A 21,840-nucleotide genomic window follows, 5' to 3' on the forward strand; every position below is an offset into this window, starting at 1 on the left:
GCTGCCACTGTCCTATTGTACAAAACATTCCCAAACCATGATGCCTTCACCTTCGTGCTTCACATTTGGTTTGAGGTTCTTCTCCTGAAATGCTGTATTTGATCTATTCCAAGCATGTCCTCTATTCTGGTGTCCAAATAATTCAGTTTTACACTCATCTGTCCGAAGAACGTTACTCCTGAGGTTCTGGTCTTTATCTACGTTGTCTCTGGAACACGTAATTCTTGCCTTCATGTTTTTCTTGGAGAGCAAAGGTTTCCTTCTTGCACACCTCCCATGAAAGTTAATTTAGTCTCTTTCTGATTGTACAAACATACTCTTTAACATCAACAGAAGCATAAGTCCATGATGACTTTTAGGGTCTTTGGAGACTTCTTTAAGCATCTTGTAGTCTGTTCTCAGGGTAAACTTGTTTGGACGGCCAGACCTGGGCCTGTTGGGAGGCATTGTGAACACCCTCCACTTGGAGACCATGTCCTACACCATCTTCTTTCTGAAGGCCTTGGACATCTCTATGGATCTCACCAGTATTGTGCAAATTCAGATTAAACATCCTAATGTCCAAATATTGTGTTTGAATTGGTCTGGTTTTGCAAATATTTGGGTTTTAAAATGACTCTGGCCCAGTGTTTCTCAATCCCGGTCCTGTGGGTCCAATGTCCTGCATGTTTTAGGTGTGTCCTTGCTGCCTGACTTGAATGAATCTGTGATTAACAGGCTTCTGCAGCACTTGATGACATGCTGAGAAGGTAACGCTATTATTTAAATCTACAGCAGAGACTCATCTTAAACATGCAGGTCCAGGATTGAGAACCACTGGACTAGACCATTAAGCTGGACATTAATCAGGGTTGGATGCCGTTCTTCATCCTTTACTGACTGTTTTTTAATTTGGTTGAGATTTATTTTTAGATTTGGTTTTGAACTGATACTTTGACACATTTGTTTCCCGATTTTAAGAGGAGGTGAAGCGGTTACGGTGGTAACGCCTGGCCGGACACTGATCAGTGTAATGAGCTCTGCATCTCAGACCCTCTAAGAGTTGCTGCTCTCAGTCGAACGTCTTTTATTATTACCGTTCTTTCACTCCCGCCGGCATTAGAAGATTTCACCTGCCTGAACAATGGCTATGAATCACAGTAAAAAATTCACGTGAAAAGACTGAGGTGTTAAACCTACATTGCTTGGCTGTCCTTCACAGAAACAATAAAAAAGGCTTCCTGAAATTCACAGAACATCCATTTATGAAAGCTGCTGGAGTGTTTCAGTCTTTCTCTGCAGATATTTTCAAGCTGAGCTTCATCTTTTCACTGTGAGAAGAGATTTCTGAGTGAAATCGAGCCTTTGTACTCCTCGTTCAGTTTTCCAACAAGAGCCGATCCACCTAGCTTTGATCATTTCCGTGTAATGTTCCAGCACATAATGTTTTACTGGATTCCAATTTTCACTGAACTCTCATTTTTACGGAAGAAGCAATTTTCTGACTCAATCTCAGCCTTTCCGATTCGTCTTCTGCAGCGCTTCTTACTGCAGCCTGAAACCTAAAACACAGTTGGAGGAGATTTCATTCTCGTTTCTGTTTATTTCATCAGCAACTTCATTTCAGATCAATATCTCCCCCAAAGAAACCTGCGGAAAGTGAAGCCACATACAGTTTGTGTATAACATTAGTGGAAAAACACTAGCAGAACCTCAAACTGAAGCTGATTTCCTTCATCAGAAGGTCAGATCAAGCAGGGAAGTCTGCATGATAGAGCTGCATGCAAAGCAACCTGATGGATAAATGATCCCTAATGTGACCCAGAATCCAATTCCCAGTGACCCAATCTATTATTCCCCTCAGATCCAGTTAGAGAAAAATATCATTTATGTTTTAAATCAATATTTTCTGTTTATGTATTAACAAAATGAAATGGTTTGTACATTACATTTAAACTCTAATATCCAGGTCTTAAAAAGACTTAAAAAGAAGTTTTTGGGTACATGTAAAGTCCATTTATCAAGTTTTGGCCTGGATCTATAAGGCTTTTAAACATTAGTCTGGTTTTAGTCTGGGTTTAAAACGGTTTTGGACCAGTTTAGTGCAGGTTTTAGACTAATTTTAGACATGCATTGATTTTAGAGCAACCAGGGATCTGTTTTAGTTTTAATTTGGACTGGATTTATTCCAGTTTTAGACTCATTCTGGATAACTTTGGAATAAATCAATTCAACTTTTATTCTCTTTTTGGATTAGATGTAAATATGAGTTGGACTGGTTTTAAATGGATTTTTTAATGTTTTTTGAAGTTTCCAGTTCTAGACTAAAGGGTAAGATGGCTATCCACTGGTTCCAATCTGATTTTACACAAAACCATTTTTGAACTGGGTGCTCACTAAATTGACATGACGTTTACAGTAAGATTGCTCCGCTCACATTGAAATCTAACCCAGAGTGAAGAAAACTGTCTACAAAAGATAGTTGTAATGGCGGAGAGAAAAAGCTCAGGGTGCCACCCGAGGCATTTTTTTTAACATTAAGGTAAAGACAACAGGCAAAAAAACGAGTAAAAACAAGTCGTACATCAGGTCAGTGAAGTTATTTCAAGACAGCCAACGGACAAATCAACATTAAAGCCCAAGTCTTCTGCAGCCAGAGGAGGATTGATGAGGGTCATATCTGAATCGTATGTACCCCGCTGACAACGTTAAACCATTTTCGATGATTTGTCACAAAATCCCGATGACCACAATGTGTCCGTACTTCAAAACCCCGACACAGGGTGTTTTTACTGCGGCGATCGCTGATTAGTCAGTTGCTGACGAGCCTACTGGACTGATCAACAAGTTGCGTCATGTCAGTTACCAACAGTTTCACATTGGTCTCATTCCAGACTGGAAGTGAAGCACTTTTCCACTGGTCTTGGAATAGATCCGGCTGGTTTCATACATGCCCTAGACCTGTTTAGAACCGTCTGTACACTGGATTTAAATCAGTTTTGGATTTGTTTAGGACAGATTCCCCACTGGTTTTTGGGCTGGTTTCAAGCCAAGTCCATATTTGTCTTGTACTGACCGTATACTGGATTTAAACCAGTAGAAGTAGGTGCCCACTGGTTCTGAACAGGTTTGAAGCTAGTTTTTTTATCAGCTCTACATTTGTTTCTTTTAGACAGGGTGTCCATGGCTTTTGGACAGATTTTAGACAGCGGTGGTGTCTTTAGGATCCTGGTGATCAACTCCGTCTGCTGCAGTTTTTATTTTCTAACTAAAGATCTGGGCTCATTCTGCTGCAGCACAAATTAAGGAAAATAGGAGTCTTCTTGCAAAAGCAATGGTGCATGATGACTGCTGCAGATAAAATGCCTGCTGCTGTTTATTGCAATTTGTTTTAAGGTCCGATCGGGCTGCAGAGCTGCTTCCCTCAAGAACAAGTCTGGTTATATTTGGCATGTTGCTACGGAAACTAGCTTTTCTTTGAACTACTGTTGCCTCTTCCTCCACAGCGGGGAATAAAAATTATGCTGTAGTTTCATCCTGATGCGGAGCCTGTGTCACGTTTAAGCGAGCCGAGCCGAAACAAACTCGCTGCCAACTGAGTCACCATTTTCATCACAGTGATCACTCTGCCTGAATCTGAGCCCGTGAACAGAGAAACACACACATCCACCCATCGCTCCAAGAAGAAACGGTCCTCAGAAAACAAACCAGGGGGCCTGAAGGCAGCAGCGCCACTTGAGCTCACTCTAAATAATTGGGTTAATTTGGCCGTTTAGGCTGATGGTGCCCCAGGATGGTGACAAAAAGTCCACAGCAGCAAAAACACAAAAAAAAAGTAAACTTGGCTGCAGACTAAGTCGCTCTCTGAGGCACTTTTATTCCAAACTCCATTTATTTTTAATTGCTTTTCACTGTTTGTCTGCATCTTTGTGTCTGGGCAGCACTCGATAAGCAACCCAATAATAGGGAATTAATTTGAATGCTTTCACAGTGGTAGCAGAGAGTGCAGCTTTGAGAAGAAAAAGTTACTGGGCGGTGATTTTAATTCACCTCACAAAAATGAGACTCATTCTGCTGCTTTCATTAGTTTTCTGTACACCGCTCACATTTCCATAGAGCGGCTAACAAAGCAGCTGGTGTCTCTGGCAGACTGCATGTAGAAACACAATGTATGTCAGAGGGCAGAGAGGGTGCACCGTTTTGTGTGAGCCGAGGGTTAAACGAGTCCCAGAGAAGCTGCAGAAGAAACGCTGCAAGAACACAAAGTGTTTTTTTATGACCAGCTGAAATGTCGTCTAAAGCAGCAAACAGCTGGATTCACCTGGAGCGTCTTCGGAGGGTGAAAGCCAGAAATCCAGACAGGTGATCTTAGAAACACGAGGAGATTGGAGCCGGAAATTTTAGCTTCACAGATATCGAAGCAGTGATGAATCCAGATGTGTTGGAAATGTGGCTGCAAGGAAGCAAACTCACCATGTTATGGTTGCAGGACCCAGAAGGTTAGAAGATGGTTTTACTGGAGGTTAAACTCGATTTAAAAGGACGTGTAGTTCAGGCTCATCTATAGTCTCATTTGTTGGACAGATTTAAGCTCATTTTACGCTGTTTTTTTGGTCTAATTTGGGACTCAGGCTCAGAAATGTTTCATCCCTTTTCAAATTGTGAAAAGTGTTCTAGTTGCACTAAATTCTTTGAAGAGTCTTAGAGAAGATGGAAATTATTGCCTGCAAGCACACAAACAGTTTAATTGAGTAATTATGTCAAGTTCTGGGGGATTTTTCTTTTACATTTTGGAAACGTTGTGCCGTTAATTTAAAAAACACTCTAAATAGTTGCCTGAAACTTGAAAAATGTCAACATGATGTAGTTATGGATGCAATTAGACATGTTGAGGTTAATGTTGAGGCTTAAACACATTTTTAAACTGCATGAGACTTTGCTTTACATTTAGTTTACAACTAGTTTGCTTTTTAGATCAGTTGTACATCTAGTTTGGAGAAACCATGGGCCAACTGTGGTTATAAATATGGGGATTTGGTACATTCTGACTGGTTTCTATGGTATGATGATAAATGCATTCATGCACTGCATATTGATAATATATTTGACCTCTAACTTCCCTTAATGGCCACATGGGATGTGCCAATTTCCTGATATCATGCAGGCCTAAACCAGAGCAACTTTGCCTTAATGTTTAGCCTTCCTGTTACCTGCTGGAAGTCTTACTCTCTCTCAAGCCAGAATGAACTGTAGAAATATCACATGTTGTAGGTATTTCTTACATCTCTTTGCTTCCTCAAACGTCCTCACTAAACCCCATCAGTGACTCTGAAAATAGCTAACTTTGAATCTTATTCCCCGAGTAACAGCATCCACACTGAAAAGCATTGGGATCAGACCCAGAAGAACTTCACTGAAGTTCACTGTTTAGGAAAATATCAGATTTATATATTTCAGACCAGCTGGTTGTCGGACAGACCCAATTGGTCCGATTAAGGTTAGCAGATTCTAGAACATCTGCCCTATGTACATTTAAAACATTAAGCATGATTCCACCATATTTCAGTGGTTTCAGAGGTCCTTAGGTCGCAGCACAGTGAGAGGAAGCGATCCTTATCAAAACTGCATCCGACAGCAAAATCAAGAGGCTTCCCAATCCAAACATCAAACACCAACAGCTCAGTGAAGTTTCTCTATCGTCAAAATATTTTCAAGCATCTATAAGCATCCTCAGTCTGTTGCCATAGAGACGGCAAAGCATCTCACCAGTCGGTCCATCCTTCCTGCCCTCATTCCTCCTCGCTGGCTGATTTCATCCATTCACATGCACTAAATTAAGATAGGAAAAATGACTTCCTTGTTCATTCCCCCCTGCTCAGATAAACTTCTACAGTAAACCCCTCAGGCATCTTCATCGTTTCTCCTCCTCCTCAGAACAGCACAGCATCCCATTGCTGCATTCAAGCCATCACTCACAGCAACCTTGTCGAAGAAAAACAAATTAAAGTCCCATTTGTTATGCGGAGCTCTTTGTTAGCCTCTGACTGCCAGAGCAATCCCCCCCCCCAGCACCAACCCCCTTTGCTCTTTCACACCTCAGTCCAACTCCACAACATCAACCTCCTCTTCCTCGCCTGCAAACACCACTGCTCTTCCTCCGTCACTGCAGCTGTGAGTCTCCGATGCACAGATGAATGTATCAGAATCAGTTCAGATGATATGCTTTAAGAGCCTTTTCCTATCAGGCTGCTCTTCATCACGAGAATAAACAAATTAAAACCCACACAGGGTCTCGGTTATTCAACATCATCTACTTCTGCCTTTTTTAAGAGTAAACATGCTGATACTACTACAAAAAAGCCAATAAAGAGACTTCAAACATACTCAGACATCGTTATCTTAGTGAATTACTCCTAAATCAAGGTATCGATAACATAACTTGAGATGAACCACAACAACATACCGTATTAAACTGGAAGTTTTAGAAGGAAGGTTCACAGTCTAATCTTCTTTCTGGTTTTCCTTTGTTGCAATAAATATTTCTTTGTTTTTGGTGGACAGAAGCAGAATAATTTTACCAGCACTGTTTTTCATAAACTGCTAAGAAACAACTGATGGTGCAGGAATCAGAAGCCAAATTTCCGACTCCATTTAAAACTGCTTTTCAGGCCTTGAACACGTCAGCATTTAAACACGTCCTCCTGCTGCTTTTGTTAAATATGACTCCTAAGTCGACGGTGTCGCCTCTCGTTTAGTTACCAGGCAACTTGGCTGCACACTTTAAGAGACGTGATTAAGCAAATGGATTATTTTGCCTCTGAAGGCCCAAGAAGAAGAGAAGGTTTCTCTCTCCTCCACAAGCTGCCAGTTTATCAAATACAGCTTTTTTACATCAGTGCAGAGATAGGAATCAGTGTCAAGCCTCAAATCTAAACTCAGACCAGGAGATCAGTCTTCATGCAATAAAGAAATATGCGCCTGTTAAATTCAGAGAAGCTTTGCTCATGCGGTTCTGCTTTCCATCCAGCAGGATGCAGATCATTTACAGACTGTCACTTTTAAAAGCACGGCCGGGTCTTTCATAGAGAGGCAGCCGAGGAAACTGAATCATGCCATCTTCTGGATGCAGCAGAGAGAAAAGAGGCTCTCTGTTGACATCCAACCAGCAAGCATGTGGAGATACCACTGGTCAGAAACACAGAGAGGCAGAGATCCAGAGCTCAAACCTGACCAGAATCTTGTTTAACAGCTAAAAACACAACCATGACTCTGCAAACAGACAAGCTCTGCTGTAACAGAGACCTGGGTTTTACACTGAGATGATATGTGTTTATAGTTTAAAGATAAAATAAATCATCTGGTCCCTTGCTATAATAGACAAACTTCTCAGCTGTCTAAAGGATATTGTTCCAGAGGTCTTCTGGTTCATTCAGATACAACTTATCCAAGCTAGCATGAGCATCCATGTTGCGTTTAGAGAGGAAAGGCTTTCTGCTGCAACCCTGTCAGCAAAACCATGTTTATTTAGTCTTTTTCTAATTGTCCTGTCATGAAATTCAAGATGTAACGTTCTAACCAAGGCCTGGAGAGACTAAGATGGCGAGATCATTTCTCTCAGAATTGCACACTTTGACTTTGATGTTTCTGGGATGTTTACTCCAGGGAAGATTAGCAGCTCTCATAAATGTTTGCCACTTGTGAAAAACCTTCTAGAATGATGAACTTCAAATAGTTTGGAAATAAACGTATAATGCTTCCTAGATTTATCTCATGTTACTGCTTCAAAACCAGAAAAGGATCAGAATAAAAACTGGAACAAAAACAAAAATTATTTAAATAAAAGTTGAGATAAAATCAGGAAAAACCTCTGAAATACAAAACAATAAAACCAGGATCTACCCAGAGAAAAATCAGCCAATCAGAAAGTGAGGGGATGGAAACACAGAAGGAAATTACTCTGAACTCACGTTTGATAATAATAATAATAATAATAATGCATTTTATTTCAAAACACTCAAGGACACTGTACAGATAAATGAGGAACAAACACAAAATTACACACAGAACAGAACAACCACAGCATGCAAGCAGTTTTGAACAGATGGGTTTTGAGTCTAGACTTAAACAGAGGAAGAGTGTCAGCATCACGAATGTCCGGAGGGAAGGAATTCCAGACTTTGGGAGCAAAGCGGGAGAAAGCTCTGCTCCCCTTGGTGCTGAACTTGAGAGGGTTTGTGAGATTTCTCGTCTGATATCTGAATGTTTGTGAGTGAAATCTGTTCGTGTGTGGTGTGTTGTGCTTGCCATGTGGCTAGACGCCACACACACTGTAGAACCAAACCTGTCATATCTGCTATTTTTATCGTCACGTGTTTCAGGTTTTGAAAATCACCCGATAATTTTAAAATCTCTCCGTGAAAATAAAATAAAAAAAATAAAAAAGTATAAAACCAAAATCTGATCTAAACATTGATTTAAAATTCCTGAAAAAAAAAACCTGTTGATCAAACAAAGCCAAACTGGAATAAAACCAGAACATTTTTCTAGCTTGGTACCATGTTAACTCACACCTACACACTCCAGAGCATCAAACTGACAAAACTCCTGCTTTTAAACCAATGATCAGACCGACGAAGATAATCTGTTAATCAATGCATTCAATCAGCAGCTACTTTCAGTCTTAAATCAAATTAAATCAGCAGGATTTACCCAGGTTTTACCATTTTGGTTTAGTTTTATCTAAATAACGACATGCTGTATCATGAGTAGCTAATTTATCACTCCTGGTTCCAGGTACGGCTGGGCAATATGGTCGGATACACAATACACCATATATACTGTATCACATCTTATTTGCAGAAACCAGCCACAACCCATGATCTAAAGCTAATATAAATCCATCAGACCAATTGACTGAAAGAGCGACCTTTTAAAAAACATTTCATTAGAGAGAGCAGCAATAACACGCTACAGTCTCTAGGTTTAAAATAACGCTGATATTTATAGTATTGTCACATAACGATTGATTCAAATGAACTCAATGATTGCTTAAAAAAACGTAACAAAAGACAAGTTGTTTTCACGGCTGGACAAATCCCGTTAGATGAAGAGGGTGATGATTAGGTCCATCATCCTTTTGTTAATTTACCAGAAACTAGGCTTACAGGGAATTAGATGCAGACGTTCACTGCTTGCTGTGGAAACGAATGCTGGAATAATCACAAAATTGTGCCAAAAAGCGTTATACATTGAAAATATTTATCATTGCCCAGCCCCAATTCCAAGTAGTTTGTTTGGCAACTTTCAATCCTTCTCACAGTTTATTACAGTTTTAAATTTGACAAGAAATGCACATCTCCTGGATTTTTCTGGAGCATTCAGGTCTGATGCTGGAAAAACGGATCCATAATCCAGACAGAAGACTCTTGACTTGAGTTGCGAAATGAAAAGACTTAAGCTCAACTTAAACGTATGCCCTACAGAGTTGAGGCTTGACTTGGACTTGTGGTCCGAGACTCGAGTCTTAGTACTAGTTTTTATCTGAAGTAATGAAGGGTGAAAGGAAGCTGGTCTGTCAGCTCCAGGCGGTTTTACTGTGAAAGGATGAGCTTTATTATTAGCCAGGGATGTTGGTGGATTATTATGGGATGTTAATAGACAGCAAAAATATTATTAAATGTTGATGTAATAATTTAGGCCTCAGGACAAACAGTACAGGTTCAGAGTCCTAACTTACAGTGATGCAGGCTTAGAGGTGACCTGGATGTCATGGATTTGATGAAAAATCTCAATTGTTAAAAAACTAGACTTGGAAAAAATGACTTGTCAACATCTCTGCAAGGCAGAGGCGAACCCTCATCACTGTGCTTCAGGTTTGTAAAAATGCAACATCTTCACAAATATCCAGCCAGACATGTTAGGAACAAGTTTGTTTTTAGCTTTAAAAAATTAAAGATGAAGCTGTTTTATATTTTAAACATAAGCTGATGGTTGTGGAGCATCACAGAGAAAATCAATCAGATTTCTTTAGTGTTTGCATGATGACTCCCTCTGAAGACACTGCAGCTTTGTTTCTGCTTCTGAAAGCACCACGGGTTTTCCTCTTAATCTAAATCTGAACAAAAGCCCGTTACAGAAGCTGACAGAGAAGCTGATCAAGAGATCAGTCTCCAAAAGGAGTGCAAAATCTGGATGCTTTTTGTCTAGCTCTTTCCTCAATTTTAAACTGAGGACAAATATTTTGATGGCAAGCGCAAAAAAAGTTGCAAAGACGCAGGAACTGTCATCAGCAGCCAAAAAATATGGGAAATGCACAGAAGACTGCGCTGTCTAGATGAATTAATATGTGCACCAGATACTAGGAAGATATTCAGATGATGAAAGTTTGAAAACATTTTTTAACATCAGACAAATTACCAGCTTAAACAACTTGTATGCATGTAACTGAGGTGTGCTCAGTCAGACACACGCAGCAGTGTCACTTGTTTCAGTCCCATCATTTTTTTTGTTTTGTACACAAAATAAAATAAGATCATTATTTATCTTGCGTGCTCATTACAGCGTTCTGCACAATCTTGAACAAGCATTCAAGTTTTAATGAGTCATCTTCATCTGGTCCTTAAAGGAAAACAATCTGATTGGCCCAAGTGACAAATATACAGGTTTGGAAAACCAGTTTCCTCTCACAGCGGCCATTTTGGCCCGTTGAAGCTGCTCCGACCCCGACCCGCTCACACCCCATCCTCTCCGGCAGATCCCCCCCCCCCCCTCGGAACGCCGTCTTCAGCTGGAGCTCTGACTCACAGGTCAGCGCAACCCGGCAAAAAGAACAGAACCTGCACGGCTGATATTTTTAGGTGCGTGACTCGCATCTTTTTTTTTTTCCCCCTCTTCCACATTTTCGCTCCTCGACCAAAGGTGCCTGGACAGATACAACTGGACCGCAGGGACACATTATTACATGTTCCACAGGTTTCATTTTAGTTCCAGCCTCTCGTCTTTAGTTCTGTCTTAAAAGGCCAAACTGAACTTTTACAGAGGATGGCAGACAAGCTGATTTACTCTTTGAAATGCCAAGAGCTGAAATTAGATGCTGCTGCAGGAGGTGCAGGCCTTCACATCTTTATCAGATGTCATCATCAGCAGATGAACCAGCAGAGAAAAACCAAACAGACTAAAGTAGAGCTTCCAAAAACATCAGACAGAATATTCAAAGAGATTGTTAAAATAGCCCTTCCTAGATTTATCTAAAGTTACTGCTTTAAAAGCAGGATAAAAATTTTATGAAAAAAATAATAATAATGAAAAAACAGGAAGGAAATTGGATTAAAATCAGGATAAAACTGGAACAAAACTATGAAACAGAAAAGAAATTCAGATTAGAAACTGAGATAAAATGAGAAATAGAAAGGGTTTTCCCAGTGGAAAACTCAGATTAACAATTTGTTTAAAACTGAATAAATAAATAAGATAAAACCAGGATGAAACTAATGTAAACTGTGGAAAAACTATGATGACCTTTGATTAACCCAAATGGTTATTAATTCAAAATAAAAAAAGAATAACATTAGACAAGTTGGATTTAAAATTAGTATACCAGATAATGAGAAAACCAGAAAATAATAAAACTGGCATCTGATAAAAAGGCAAAACTGGGATAAAACCAGAATAAAACCGGGCCATACTTCATAGAAAGTCTGACAAATAAAGCTAAATTAAGATAAGATAAAACCAGAGGATTCAAAGTGACATTATTCTAAAACACACTCAGCTTGACCTGTGACACCTGCAGCAGCATCAAGGCAGAACATGTTTCTAACTCTAAAGTTGAGATATTCTTCCTGACTTTTCAATGCCTGCAGACAGATTCTGTGTTCGCACTCCAACTGGTTCTTCATCACACCTTCAGTTGCTGCTTGTCAATAACGAACATCCGTGCAGAACGAGCATAGTTTACCGATTTGCAATACGACTGTGACTGTGACCGATTCTTGCTCAAGCTGAAAGCCTCTCAAGGCAGAAACGTCCCAAAATCTGAAATTGATCATGGAGTCGCGTGGCGGCCGGCAAGAGGAAGAATCTAGAAAGAGGCTGAGAGCCTCTCTGGAGGTTTCTTCATGGCTTCAAGAAGGAGAAAACTCTCCATTTCAAAGCCGAGTAGCTGCTGTGGGCTGGCCAAGCCGCCACCACCTTCAGAGGCGAGAGTTTTGGGTACAAACGATGGAGGAACGCCGGAAGTAAAACCTCCACCACCGACTACATCACCAGAAACAAACAGCTGGGATAGTGGAGCTCATGAGAACAACTTTATGTAGATCTTCTGATTAACTGAAACCACAGATTTTTCAGCAGTCTTACCAAAAAGAGAGGGGAAACGTACAGGTCCTTCTCAAAATATTAGCATATTGTGATAAAGTTCATTATTTTCCATAATGTAATGATGAAAATTTAACATTCATATATTTTAGATTTATTGCACACTAACTGAAATATTTCAGGTCTTTCATTGTCTTAATACGGATGATTGTGGCATACAGCTCATGAAAACCCAAAATTCCTATCTCACAAAATTAGCATATTTCATCCGACCAATAAAAGAAGTGTTTTTAATACAAAAAACGTCAACCTTCAAATAATCATGTACAGTTATGCACTCAATACTTGGTCGGGAATCCTTTGGCAGAAATGACTGCTTCAATGCGGCGTGGCATGGAGGCAATCAGCCTGTGGCACTGCTGAGGTCTTATGGAGGCCCAGGATGCTTCGATAGCGGCCTTTAGCTCATCCAGAGTGTTGGGTCTTGAGTCTCTCAACGTTCTCTTCACAATATCCCACAGATTCTCTATGGGGTTCAGGTCAGGAGAGTTGGCAGGCCAATTGAGCACAGTGATACCATGGTCAGTAAACCATTTACCAGTGATTTTGGCACTGTGAGCAGGTGCCAGGTCGTGCTGAAAAATGAAATCTTCATCTCCATAAAGCTTTTCAGCAGATGGAAGCATGAAGTGCTCCAAAATCTCCTGATAGCTAGCTGCATTGACCCTGCCCTTGATAAAACACAGTGGACCAACACCAGCAGCTGACACGGCACCCCAGACCATCATTGACTGTGGGTACTTGACACTGGACTTCTGGCATTTTGGCATTTCCTTCTCCCCAGTCTTCCTCCAGACTCTGGCACCTTGATTTCTGAATGACCTGCAGAATTTGCTTTCATCCGAAAAAAGTACTTTGGACCACTGAGCAACAGTCCAGTGCTGCTTCTCTGTAGCCCAGGTCAGGCGCTTCTGCCGCTGTTTCTGGTTCAAAAGTGGCTTGACCTGGGGAATGCGGCACCTGTAGCCCATTTCCTGCACACGCCTGTGCACGGTGGCTCTGGATGTTTCTACTCCAGACTCAGTCCACTGCTTCCGCAGGTCCCCCAAGGTCTGGAATCGGCCCTTCTCCACAATCTTCCTCAGGGTCCGGTCACCTCTTCTCGTTGTGCAGCGTTTTCTGCCACACTTTTTCCTTCCCACAGACTTCCCACTGAGGTGCCTTGATACAGCACTCTGGGAACAGCCTATTCGTTCAGAAATTTCTTTCTGTGTCTTACCCTCTTGCTTGAGGGTGTCAATAGTGGCCTTCTGGACAGCAGTCAGGTCGGCAGTCTTACCCATGATTGGGGTTTTGAGTGATGAACCAGGCTGGGAGTTTTAAAGGCCTCAGGAATCTTTTGCAGGTGTTTAGAGTTAACTCGTTGATTCAGATGATTAGGTTCATAGCTCGTTTAGAGACCCTTTTAATGATATGCTAATTTTGTGAGATAGGAATTTTGGGTTTTCATGAGCTGTATGCCAAAATCATCCGTATTAAGACAATAAAAGACCTGAAATATTTCAGTTAGTGTGCAATGAATCTAAAATATATGAATGTTAAATTTTCATCATGACATTATAGAAAATAATGAACTTTATCACAATATGCTAATATTTTGAGAAGGACCTGTATTTTACGCTAGGAAGGAGGAAGAAGGTTCATTGTTAAGATGAAACCAAAATAAACCTTCTTTGGCACATGCAAAACAAGATGCACATCGAAAAAGTAAAACTGTTCCATCCTGAACACACCATCCTTATGGAGAAACATGATGGTGGCAGCATCATGCTGTGGGGACAGCACAGTGAAAGGTGGTACTGACTCAGGGGGACTAAATACAAATAAATGCAATCATGCAGCTCTTTACATTCATTACTCACACAAAACACAATGAGGTTTGTGGCTTTAACCTGGAAAGGATCAACAGGCACTGTTTACTTTGTGAGTACGGTACAGTGAACATTTCTAAGGGCAGAAATAATTGTTCTAAGAAATATTTGGAATTTAATCACAGGATGCTTCTTTTGTTGCACTTATATTAAAATTAACATTGCTCAAGGCCCATACTAAAAATGTCCCAACAGTTAAAGGATGCAGCACCCAGGGTGGTGTAAGAAGCTCTGTTCATTGAAACAGAAATAAGACACGTTATTAGCAGCTCAGGAGGAGATCCGATCAGAAACAGGAAACGCTGCAGTGTTAAGTCTTTACTCGGCCCTTTTCCAAGCCAATGTTTGTGTCACTGCTGCTTTGATTAAAGGGATTTCCAGAGCTTATATTGCCCACAAACCAGAGCAGAATTATCAGCATTAAAGCAGCGATGCCTCGAGCTACGTTGAAGATCTGGAGACGAGATCAGATTGGAGAAGGGACAGCAGGATTAGACGCTCTGAGGCGTAGACCTGACAGCTCATCGCGGCTTAATGGAGGCGTGATCCCATATTCACGCAAATATCCCTCCATCTCCTTAACATCTGATCCGAGAACAGATCTGGGCTGCCAGGACTGGGGGAGGGGGCAGGGCGTTCAAGCTCTTTTGGGGAAAATCATCATAACATATAAAAATATGTCCAAAGACACATAATTGAGCTGAACTGATGGAGCAGTTTTCAAGTGTCAGTTTGAGAGAGTTTGCAGATTTCGTAGAGATTTAACGAGGAAAACAAACTAGTAACATTTCAAATAAAACCTGCACAACCTACAGAAAACACAGGATTCAACATTAAATAATTGATGCACCTTGCAATCTGGTATCAGTCCATGTTTTCCCCTCAGTCCTGTCCATCTCCAACCAAGAACATACACCATAATTTTAACCATGAAATGACCCGGCGCTGTATTTCAAGAACCGATCCATTACAGGTCAAATGATAACCTTTAAAAAAAAAAAAAACAAACAAACAAACAAACTAGGATTTCACCCACCTGCATCTTAAATTGTTGGGACACATTTTTCCCAACAGAACTCTTCTGCCGGTACTGGTCGAAATGTTTGACCAAAAAATGTTTAATTTCTCTGTGAGGTTTGGTTAAAACCAAGGAAGCAATAAGTCTCATTCAGAGAGGAGGACAAAGAGTCAAAGCATCGGCCACAATAGGACAGACACGTCCAAACAGCTCGGTGAGGAAGAACAGCAGCTTCCTGCTCTGAACTTCCCTGAGGACGTGTTGACATTTTCAGCCTTGGTTACTTATTGTGGCTGCAGTCTGATGCTCATGATGTTCAGTGGGGTCTTTACTGTTGCCAAGCAAGTGACCCCTGTGACCTTTCGCAGAGACAAGGTGTCCCTGTGGACCTCCAGTGTGACTAAGTGCAACAATCTGCAGAAGAGACAGCCAACTCTCAGACTGGACCGTGCAAAGTCACCAGAACTCAAACGTCTGCATCTAATCGCGTCCTTGCACGTTCAGAGAGGCGTTTTGACCCAGCTTGTTCTGGCCAACCAATCACAGAGAGGTCCGATTTGTCTCTCTGGGTAATAACACAGAAAACTCTGCTTAGATGTTTCTGAACAGCCTTTAGAAACATGCTGTCAACTCGCACGACCCTGCAAACATTTAGAATCAAAGCAAATAAAACTGTTACAAATGGACAGAAAATTCAAGCATATACAGAAAAACTGCAACAAAACAACATTTCAATAAACAACCACAAATAATGTGACTGACGTGTTACAGGAATGAATAAATTATCTGCCGTTAATGGTCCTCCAGATGTTGCTTCAGAGGTCAGAGTTTAAGTGTCAAATTATTCCATTTATTTTAACAATATGAACCAAACTGTACGTAGTAAGGTCTGGTCCAAATAACGTGTTGCTTTTTTATCTTTGTTATATTCAAGTATCCTTTAATTTAGCAATTTAAATCTAAAATAAAACAAACATTTAAATAAATTTAAATTTAACTGAATTAAAAAAAGCAAGTTCAATTACAACTTAAAATAAATCATACCAAGTACAAATAATAAAATAAAAAAGTGAAACAAAAAAAGACAACTGAAAAAAAAAAAAACTATATTTATATAGAATAAAACAAAATAATCTTAAAAATATTTCATCATTAAAATTTAAGAATGAATTAAAAGAAAAATTTTAAATACAAAAAACAATTTAAATCTAAATGGTGAATTTGTGGTGATTTTTATATCTTAATAGCAGAATAAGCCCAATAACTCACTGGTGAGATCAGACCTGCTGAGGAGGAGGTTCGGCCTTCAGGTGAATCTGCCAACAGCAGAGGATCATTTAAATGCAGAGACTAAAATATAAGAGTGATTCTGCCACTGACCGTGAAGCTCATGACCTTCACTTTTTAGAAATTTAAGTTTGACATTTAAAAAGTGGAATAATTCAGTTAAAAAGCAATATTCTCTTAAGAAGAATGAACATTTCAGGGCCTATTTTTTGCTTTTCAGCAGCTTCCAGTCCAACGGGTTGGATTAATAAGTCTGATTTACGCTCCTTGGTTCCATCTTTGAGCCTTTGTTTGCTTCTCCCAGGCTGGTCTAAGAAGTTTTCTCCTCCTGCTGCTGCTGCTGGTTGCGTTTCGTTTGTAACCTGATTGAAAAGCCTCAGCCTGAGATCCACTTCAGCTACAATCCAGCCTGATCAATTTTTCAAAGGGGCTTTGAAGTGAGCCTTGATGAACATGGTCCTCCTTCCTTTCATGACCATCTCCGTACCACCAGGAGGCTCAACAGCGTATAAATATCAGCACCGACCACTCCCACACACCGTTCTGATTTAAATTCAACATTTTCCGTGTTTTTTTTTTTTATTTAGTTGTATGTAAAGGAGAGATTGTGCTCACATAAACCTCAAAGAGTCCATTTTTTACAGATGCACAATCAGAGCCTGGTGCTGCCAGCAGGAGCCCGATTTATGAAATGGTTTCCATAACAAAGACTAATCAAGACAAACACTCAGGGGCTTTTTCTTTCTTTTTGTTACTTCTCCTCCATAATTGACCTCTTTCTGCCAATGTGTGTTTAGCTAGTGGAGAAAGTCCATTGTTGGCTCCTAAAAAAGCCTTAACGAACCCCCCCCCCCAGACAGACAGACACACACACACACACACACACACACGTCAAGATAAAAAAGCAAATAAAAAGCTAAGAAGAAACCAGCTGCTGCAGAAAGACAAAATATTCCTACTTTCTCTCCTCATATCCACACACACACCAACGCTTCCTCGTTGCACAGACTTTTCATTAACATAGAAAACAAATAAACAAGTTTTACAGTGTTTGAAAATCTTTTAAGGCATATTTAGAATAAATGTGACACATTTTAGGAGAAAACATCAAATCATCTATTTGTTTGATGCATATTTATTTTGTACAGAAACAAAAATTGAACATTTTTTTATTGAAAGTATAAACGTTTAATTAAATGATTACATTTTTATTGATGTTTTCTAATTTCCTGCTTGTTTTTTAAGTTGATTAATTTAATATTAAAGTTTTTTTTAACAAAGTACTAATATAAAATATTGATTTGTGAAAAATTTTTATGTTATTTAATATAACAAAATCTATTTTTGCAGATACTTCTGATTATTTACAGTCAAAACCAAAAACAAAGAAATGATAATATTTTACACTGAGAACAGTTGAGATTAAATACCATATGAAGTGCATCTGAAGCTAAGGCTGAACATGTTGCACATAAACTGACCAATTTTAACAACAAACATCAAAACAATATCTGTTGCTAGTGTACCAAGGCTACAATAACTTTAATGTCCCAGTGGACTGACCAAACAACAGGACGATGAGACAAACAGGTCAAATAAGGGCTCTGTTGAAACCGTTTGGGTCGTTTTATTTCAGGAAGGACCCCAGCAGGACGAGAGAGAAGAACTGTTACATTTTCTGCAGCTCTGTTTTTTAGAGCTGGTAACTCCCTAAACTGCTGCACTAAATGTTTAATCAGGTTGACCTCTTTAGTTCAGAGGATGAATAAAAGATCACAGATGAGTAGAGTCAAAACACGGGCTGCAGAGGATGGATGGCGCTGGGAAACTTTTGCTCTCAAGCAGCCGGATCATGGAGGACAGTTTGAGCTGCTCACAGATGGTTTCATTGTTAACACTTGTTGGTTTCTTTCAGTTTTATTCAGCTGCCTGAAGCTTCGTCTGCTGCAGCCAGCTTCTTTTCACCTTGAAAGCCTAATTTCTTCCAGACCAGTGCCGCCGATATAGCCAGTGGACTAATGCGGCCATACTAGGACCAAATGAAACCACTGGAACAGCATCTGCATCCAGAGGGGCGAGGCAAACTGACCATGCAGCCATGCAGAAAAAGGAGACCTTTTTACCTCCTACTGATCACCTGCTGCTGCGGTTCAAAGCTGCACTAATAAACATGTGAAACAAGTCTGCTGGAGATGTTTCGCATTGGATTGAGGCACTGATCTGCATCTTCATGAGCTCAGTGGCAATAAAAGGCTTTTTCTTTTTAATATTATTTAATTCATATTTTTCCAAGGTTTCAAACACACAGACAGGTTGGAGAAGTGAGCTGCCAGCAGGTAAACTCTGTCATTGGGAGTGATTTCCATGCTTGCATCATTTGTTGATGATTGCATTAGAAGCAAGATGCTGCTGCATGTTATGGGCAATGAGCCATGAAAAGCATCAGCATCACTCCAAGCTCCGGGATTTGGTATAAAACTGCTGCCAAAGCAACTTTTGTCAAATAAAAGCAGCTTTCTCTTTGACAATGAATGTTAGGTGCTCAACTTGCAGGATTATGCGAGTTTTGCAGCACATTACTGCAGAGCTTTAAGGAAATTATGTTCACTGCAAACTTATCTGGTTTTCTGAGAATCAGCTGAACTTTGAACTACATTTAAGCTCATCTAAAAGGTTGTATTACAATCTCCATCTTTACTGAAGCAGAGTTGTAGATGTGGTAGCATATTAAAAAGAAGCGAGTTCAGGAAACCAAACATCTCCCGGCACATCATCGAGAAGACATTCTCGTGCTGTTTGGAGGAGCAGCTGCAAGAACGTGATGAAAATCCAGTGCAACATCGCGAGGCCGAGGTTGCACGCCGAGCGCTCGCTCTGCTGACAGACGGCGGTGACGTGGGTTACAGGAGCGGCTGGCTGCTGCAGCCATCGGCCTGTCAGTCTGTGGGTTAATTGGATCAGAAGCGTGCAGGGTGTCCCCCTGTCCGAACACGCCTGCCTTTATCTAGTCAGAGCAGCATTACAGCAGATCGAAACGGCCACTCCAATGACCTCACTTCCTGTTCGGGGAGGTCAACACTCTAAATGAAACATGGCAGAGGAACATGAGTCCACTTTGAAGGTCAGGTTTGGTGCAGATGATCAGCCCACAAGTTCAGTTTAACAGATACTCGGCCCACACTGGCAGCCCAGAACCTGGTGATGGTTCTGTAATCGTGCACTACATGGATCAGATAAAAGACTCCTTGATTTAAAAAAAAGCTAAAATAAATGTTTGTAAATGTCCTTTGAAAATGGTTAGGAGCACAGGTTGGACTGAAAGAGTGAAAAAGCTGCCAATAGAATCTGTTGTGGGTTTTGAATCTTTTCAGAACCAGGACCACTAGAAGTGTTAGGCTCCTTTAAAACGGACCAGACTTAGTTTCCTTGCATAGTCCGCATCATTTAAGTGAAGGATCAGCCAAACTCTGGCCTGCCTGAAGACATCTCAGTTTCTCTACTGCTGCATTTGTCTCACCGTCTCGTCATTCTGGACACCTGCTTATAATAGCGCCCCCGAATGAGCAGCTGTTGTAACTGCACGGCATTGTTCAGGCGGTTTGGATTGTTTTCTTTATTTTATAAAGAGATGCAATGTTAAAGTAACCCTAACCCTGAACCGGGTCCACTGAACTGTCCTGTAGTAAAAACACCCTTAACAGCATCGAATCTATTCACCATCAGATATTAGTTGGGATTAGATGGATAGTGGGTTTAAAAAGAAGCAGCCAAGTTCAACTACTTGAGAGGAAAATAGGGAGGGCTATATCTTTCAGTGGCTTTGCATTCTTAATTTTGTCCCTTTTACTGCACTGTACCCTCTGAATCCAAAGATAATATCCAACGACCTTCATGAAATCAATCGTGAAACATCAGTGATAGCTGCAGAACTCTAGTGGATTCCTCCACCCAGTTTGCCATGTTTTCATGTTCTTTACAGTTAAACTGAATCTATTACCGACTGCATAATCTGCCGTTTTCACATCTTATTTAACCAGAACTAGTGACCTGTTCTCATGAATGTGGGTTTATTTCCCCTACAGCCGCGACACACTGAGACCTAAAGCAGAAATAAAACCACACATCATGCATGTGGAAGATTTCCATTACATAACATCGTCATTCACTGAGCGTAGAAATCCTCAACACCTTCAATAAGAACATTCCTTACTGTTCATTATATGTAGAAAGATGGAAATCAGAGTTAAAGAAATGATTTAATACATTGTTTGAATCGCCAATTAATAACCTAATTACTGATTCAAATCGGAAACGAACTCTAATCTTTTATGGATGAATTCACTTATGTCCACAAGTTGCTTCCATGTTCAAGAATTTCCTCACGTTTCTCTGAGAAGGAAATAATTTATGCCATCATTCAGCTGGACAGGAGTAGGAGGAAGAGAAAAATGACTAAAAGCAAAGTAGAAATACATCTCCCTTGTATTCCAGCCTTTCCAAACCCTCTGATGTCACGTTAAATACAGCGAATCACATCCACAGTCTGGAACACCGAAGGTTTACAAAGGAATCAGCAGCCTCGGCGGTGAGGAACTCCATTAAGTCTGAGGACTGTGAATGAGGACGACCAAAGCTCCTCAGAGACAGAAAAATCAATGAGTGCAGCTTTTGTCCTGCAGCTGAAACATGCTGACCTCAGAGCAGCTACAGAGATCCAACACTTCCCGTCAGCCCAGTTCACGTCATCGACCCACGCTTCCACCTGAAGCCTTTCTGGAGGTTCCCACAGTTAAGTGACAGGTAGTAAAATTTGATGTTTTCAATTTTCTTTTAGCAGAAAGATGCAACAAGAAGGAACTTGTTGCAGAAGGTTGGAAACTGAAGACCAAACCACCACCCAACGCCGTTGAACCAAATGTGTAGCATTCCTACTTTCATACAATAATGATTCTAACACAATGACTGTTTGTGTTAGATTCCTCAGATAACGGAAAAGCAGTTGTTAAATCTGTTAGTAGAAGCAAATATTCATAAAAAATTTTTTAAAAAAAATCAAACATTGTCTCCAAACGCATAAAACGTGTTAAATGTTTTACTTTTTCCCCCTAAACTATGAAATTATTGTTCCTCCTGAACTGCAGATGTGGTCTGAACATCATGGCTTGCAGTTAGGCAGCTCAAGTGATGCAAACATCACACCTGATCCCGACATCTAAGCTGGTTCTGGATGTTGATGTGGTGGAGACGATCCACCAAAGTCAGAAGCAAGGCCACAACCACCAACCAAGAACCAGCCTCTTTTCTGATCTC

General features: G+C 40.4%; 1 protein-coding gene across 4 annotated transcripts in view; it reads right to left on the reverse strand.

Annotated features, from left to right (window-relative positions):
* The window catches only part of phf21b (PHD finger protein 21B), an 84,456-nt gene that overhangs the window by 46,524 nt on the left and 16,092 nt on the right, over nt 1–21,840 (reverse strand). Inside the window, exon 1 of one of the 4 annotated variants that reach the window (XM_047389712.1) lies at nt 5,746–5,814. The exons of the other annotated variants lie outside the window; for them this stretch is intronic. Coding sequence (XP_047245668.1) covers nt 5,746–5,799 — 54 coding nt within the window. The 5' untranslated portion in view covers nt 5,800–5,814. Of the gene's footprint in view, nt 1–5,745; nt 5,815–21,840 lie in introns of those variants that run through there. 4 annotated transcript variants of the gene reach the window in all.

This window comes from Girardinichthys multiradiatus, chromosome 17 (assembly GCF_021462225.1).
Source record: "Girardinichthys multiradiatus isolate DD_20200921_A chromosome 17, DD_fGirMul_XY1, whole genome shotgun sequence".
In the NCBI taxonomy this organism is placed as follows: domain Eukaryota; kingdom Metazoa; phylum Chordata; class Actinopteri; order Cyprinodontiformes; family Goodeidae; genus Girardinichthys; species Girardinichthys multiradiatus.